Raw genomic sequence first — 5,551 nt, forward strand, 5'->3', positions numbered from 1 at the left:
CTCGATCAGTATTTTCCTTAGAGTTTTTTTTTTTTTTTTTTCTTACCAAACAGCACAACTCTTTTTGTAGCACACAAGTGGATAACAAGATCCATTTAAAACTTTAATATCTACTAAAAGTAGGGGGGGGGGGGGGGGGGGTCGGGTGGAAAGAGGTTTGCGCCTATTTTTAGGTGAATAATGGGATTTTTCACGCATTTTTGTAAATTCTATTTACAAACGAGTATTCGACAGGCAAATAATGTTTAAATGCAATTTGTTTTAAATCTGCCTGTTTTAAGTATTCACTCAAAAGTTCGCATAATCTGGGATTAGCGCCCTATTTATCACAAACAGGTACAGGTTTATGTCTGGTCAGAACCAGGTGAATATGCTTTTTTTGCGACTTTTTACTCAGATACATTCACTATGGCAGTGCTACATTTTAATCAATAAATAACCAGACATTGGAACAAAATATACACCAATCCCCATTAGAATAGTTACATTAGACTCCTTAGTAAATGTCCCCCTATGTCTCAATGTTCATTAGTTACATTCTTAGAAATGTTATTGTAAGTGGAGGGGCAGTATTGTCGATAGAGATTTTCCACCAGGCTATTACTTCCAACCAACATGAATTTCCTGCCTTTATTCATGTAGTTCCAAAGATGAAGGGCATAGGAATTATTAAAAGTTGGTAATGTATTCCAAACTTCAAAGAACTTCCTCCAACGTGGATAAGAGATGGGATAAAATCGTTCGGGGTGAAAGTAGGAGACGTTTGCACACTTCAGATGATCCAATGATTCAAATGCAAGATCACCACAATGCTTCTTTACAACACGTGTGAAAACGCCCGGTCCTTGGTGTCCCCATACCTTTCCTCTATAATTCTGCACAAAGTTTTCCATAAACTCCCATGTTAACTTATGATGTGGAGAGAGACCAAAGACACTACTGCTTGTAGCTTTGGCATGTTCAGCAGCTATAAAATTATGTTCAGGAATCGGTCGAATTGAAATAACATCAGTATCCATATAAATGCCTCCATACTTCCACATCATGGCAAATCTGCAGGCATCGGATTTAACATGAGTCCAGAAGACTTCTCGTTCAGGGACAATCTAGGATTTTTTTTTTTGAGAGAAGAAATAATTACAGTAAATAATGAGTAACAACTTATTAATAAGTAATAATAGTAATAAATGTATTTAGCTTAAAAAAAAAACTAAATAGGTTGTCCAGGAAAAATTCATTTTTCCCTTATAAACAGGACCCCTGTACCCCCCGCTCTCCGTATCGGGCTCCACTGACTCTGTTATAAATAGAACAGCGGGTCTGGAACGCGACCCGCAGCTCTGTTCAATCCAATGGAACGATGGAAAGCGCCAAGTACGCCAGAAGAGCGCTGTACTTGGCTCTTTCTGTCAGCTCTATAGGAATGAATAAAGCCGGCAGGGCCTAACACTATAAGAAAGACTATAAGTAATTAACATTTATTTTATGGTATATATTGTTTAAAAGGTAATACTATACCTTTTAAACTATATATTCCATAAAATAAATGTTAATTACTTATAGTCTTTCTTATAGTGTTTGCTGTCCATATTTTGGCTTGCTTAATTAGAGCCAAACTGTAAATTTCAGGTCCGTAACCGAGTTTCCATTTAGCATCCCCACTTAACCTATTTCAAATTCTGCTCTGTTGGAAGGGAGGCAGGCTCTTAACTCACCCTCCTAGGCTTCTGACATTCAGTGTCTTCTATCTTGAGCTCCTTCATTAACAATTAGCCAATCAGCAGCTGAGGTGGGATACCACTTCAGCCAGTAATTGGCTGAGCGGAGGCTTCTGCAGTTTCAACTCAGCTGCAGTGTGCCACCTTAGCCTCTAAATGGCTGATTGCAGATAAAAAAGCCAAAGATAGAAGACACCGCACGCCAGGAGTCCAGGAGGATAAGTATTAGATGCCCTCCTCCCCAAAAGAGCAGAGTATATATGGTGGACTACGACGATGAAGTGTATTTTTATTTATTTGGTAAATGGGGGTGGTTTTATTTAAATAAAAAAAAAAGTTCTATTGTGTATTGACTTTACAGGCTTAGTAGAGGAACCCATCTAATAGTCGACATCCATTAATAATCCAGGGCTTAGTGTTAGCCTGTAAAATAGCTAACCCTAACACCCACATTATTACACTACAACCCAGTGGTGGCCTTAGCTATTTGCGACCGGTGCTGTGGCAAAGGGCACCAGGCGCCAGCCTGTTGGGGGGTGCCATCGGGATGGGTAAGTAATCCATCTACTTACCCATCCATGGCCCCCCCGCCCGCTGCTGTGTCCTTTACTGTAACTATGAGCGCTCGCAATGAGCGCTCATAGTTATGCAGCAACACTGACAGAATGGGAGCCATTGGCTCCCTCCCTGTCAGGCACTCTTGTGAATAAAGAGAGTGTTTTGCCTACGGTCACAATGGGTCGCTCTCTCCCTGTGCTGCGGCGCATGAGTGACGTCACTCAAGTGCCGCTTACATAGAACAGGAGAGGTGCGGGACCCAGGTGAGTATAAATGTTGTTTTTTTTGCTGTGAAGGTGGATACCTGCAAGGGGGCAGCACCTTAGGGGGTCTATATACAAATGGTGGCAGCACCTTAGGGGGGCTCTATATACTACTGGGGCAACACCTTAGGGGGCTCTATATACTATGGCAGCACCCTAGGTGGGCCTATATACTTCTGGGGGCAGAACCCTAGGGGATCTATATACTACTGGGGAGAGCACCCTAGGGGGTTATATACTACTGGGTAGCACACACGGTTCTATATACTACTGGGGGAGCACACAGGGTTCTATATACTACTGGGGGAGCACACAGGGGTCTATATACTGTTGGGGAGCACACAGGCAGTTTATATACTACTGGGGGAGCGCACAGGGGGCTATATACTGCTGGGAGAGGACATGAGGGGTCTATACTTCTGGGGCAGCACACAAGGGACCGTACTACTATACTGGGGCACAATGCAGGGGTCATGTTGTGGTAGTATTATGTAATGGTATCATTGATGTGTTGGGGCTCTTGAAACAGTGTGGGGACACTTTTAGTGCATTATACTGTGTGTGTGGAGCACTGATTCTGATAATGCTGTATTTATGTGATGGTGTGTGTGTGTGGGCACGAAAAGTAAATTCTGCACAGGGTGCTCTCTACCCTAAGGCCAGCCCTGCCAGGACCTACTTTTTACTTTACAGGAAAGAGGGAGGTTCTCTGCTAGATCGTCGCTCGTTTACTGGGCCTATTACACGGCCCGATAATCGTTTAGCAAGGGCTGCAAGGACATTGTTACCGATGTCCTTGCAGCCCTTGTTTAAACTACATACATTACCTATCCATGCTCCAGGGCTGCTGCTGCTGCGCTCTAGCTTCAGTGTAGCCTGTCAGCTGACAGGCCACTCAGGCAATCACAGGCCGGGGCCGCCGCGGCCTATGATTGGCCGGGCGGCCTGTCAGCTGACAGGCCACTCTGAAGCTAGAGCAAGCGGGACCCGGGGAGAAGACCGCAGGAGCAACCCTGGAACGTGGATAGGTAATGTATATCGTCAGTCGCCGGCCGTGCACCACTATTACAAGTATCGGTGCGCGGTCGGCGCCCGACGAAAATAGGTCAGAAGCTAAGTCAACGATTAGCCGATGATTGTTATCATCGGCTGATCGTTGTATTTATTACATGGAGCGATAATTTGCCGAATTGGGCTGATTCGGCAGATTATCATTCCGTGTAATAGTACCCTTACACTAAGTTCCAGTTTAGTAACAGATACCGTCTGTTTAGACAGCTTTCACTTCCAAGCCTGTAGCCTCTTGTGGGGTGACAATTTCAAAATAACCATCTTTAATCCTTGGTGCCTCAGTGGCTGTCTTCTTCTTCTTTCCAGCCACTCAGGCTTGATTGGCAGCCTGAGTGCTGGCCTTTGCACGACGTTTCCAGTGTTCAGGCTACTAATCAAGTGTGAGTAACTGGGGAAAAAGCAAGAGGCAGTGTGACTACATGCTGCTGCAGCTCCGCCCCATTGCCTAGATACTGGGAGCCATTAATAAGAATTAAAGACACAGTTCCCAGTCACACACAGTTCTGTAGAGCTGTGCCCAACAGCCAAAAGGAACTGGGGTCGGTTCACACTCCATCAAAGAGGTGATTGGTTCCCACAAGAGATCTTGCACTTTTAGAGCTCTTTAATACAGCCTTGTAAGTAGCAACACAGGCGACTTTTAGATACTGAGCAAGCACTAAGCTATAAATAAAGTACCCGGATGACATATAACATATATTGCAAGCGGCGTGAACCTTTTCCTACATATGTCACTTTGTTTCTCTCTCTGTTTCCGGTCAGCCCTAACCCTTTCTCTTTTCATCGACTTCTCTAGGCATCTTCTCCAGTAAGCTGATCCATCTGGAGGTATTTCTAAGTAGTTTTGCATGGTGAATAATGAGTTGAGTTGTTAGAGGGAAGCAGGAAAAGAGCCTGATAAGTGGGGAAAGTGGGGTATTTTTCCTTAATATTTCCCTAATATAATATATTACGATATATTACGCATTTATAGAAAAAATAATTGTCCAATAATTCAGAAAAGTGTCCTCAATTGCCCTCTTTGAGCTTTTGAAAATTCATTCACTAACAAATACTATTATATACCCAACTAACTAAAAATCCTTATACATCTACCAATCCTCACCTTCTGATACCAAGTTAGAAATGGTGTGTCAGCAAATAATTTCTCCAATCGCAGAGGAAAAAAGTATATATTTTTATAAGACGAGAGAGTTGGAAAGCGTTGTCGGACTTTCTTTTCATCATCGTCAGTGATGATGTCATCAAGTCCTTTCATGAAGAAGACCACAGGTCTGTGAGGATAAACTCGGGCCGCTGATTCGATTGAGCACAAAACCAAGGGTGGAGGCTCCATTCTGTCTGTGGTTTCCACAAATAAGACACCATTTCCTTGCTGAAGAACACTATCCGGGCTTCTCGTACAGGATCTGAATATTTGGCTATAATCTTCTATGTTTGACAAAACACCATGAGGAATAAGAAACTTTATTATGTAGGTGCTGTTTTGTTTTAAGGCAGTCCAACTAAAGAAAATTGCTACTGCTATTAATAACACAAGAGTTACAATCTTCAGTTGTTTCAACATAGTGGCCATGTCCAATGACTAAGCTGTGGAAGAGAAAAGTGAATTTATATAAATGGGTAATAAACATGTAGAAAAGTAATTACAGTAGGTGATGTTCACCCTCTTATCTACAGTATGTTCATTCCAATATATTTTACTAAAGGAGACAATGGATAAAGAGATGTTTTCACTGCTTGTAGTACTACTTTATAGAAGAAGTGCCATCTTTGTACCAGCTATGTCATTCTACAGAAGCCAGGACAGGGCAGCACCCTTTTTTTAAAAAAAAAAAAAATTCTATCCATTTAACCCCTTATAGACTGCGCCAATTTTTATTTTTATTTTATTTTTTTCCCTTTTCGCTTCTAAGAGCTATAACTCTTTTATTTTTTTCA

General features: G+C 42.4%; 1 protein-coding gene across 1 annotated transcript; it reads right to left on the bottom strand.

The window, feature by feature from the left end:
• Positions 1-386: 386 nt before the first annotated feature.
• LOC138795006 (alpha-1,4-N-acetylglucosaminyltransferase-like) lies at positions 387-5,177 on the bottom strand. Its single transcript, XM_069973948.1, has 2 exons — positions 4,716-5,177; positions 387-1,106 (listed from the first exon to the last, which is right to left on the bottom strand). Exons 1-2 carry the CDS (start codon positions 5,175-5,177, stop codon positions 519-521), a joined length of 1,050 nt encoding a protein of 349 aa, XP_069830049.1. The 3' UTR covers positions 387-518.
• Between the last annotated feature and the right edge of the window lie 374 nt (positions 5,178-5,551).

This window comes from Dendropsophus ebraccatus, chromosome 6 (assembly GCF_027789765.1).
Source record: "Dendropsophus ebraccatus isolate aDenEbr1 chromosome 6, aDenEbr1.pat, whole genome shotgun sequence".
NCBI classification, from domain to species: Eukaryota; Metazoa; Chordata; class Amphibia; order Anura; family Hylidae; genus Dendropsophus; species Dendropsophus ebraccatus.

Coding starts and splice junctions, on each gene's coding strand:
- LOC138795006 (XM_069973948.1), bottom strand. CDS start 5,177: ATGTTGAAACAACTGAAGATTGTAACTCTTGTGTTATTAATAGCAGTA. Junction 1,107..4,715: donor TTCTAACTTGGTATCAGAAG/GTGAGGATTGGT, acceptor AAAAAATCCTAG/ATTGTCCCTGAACGAGAAGT.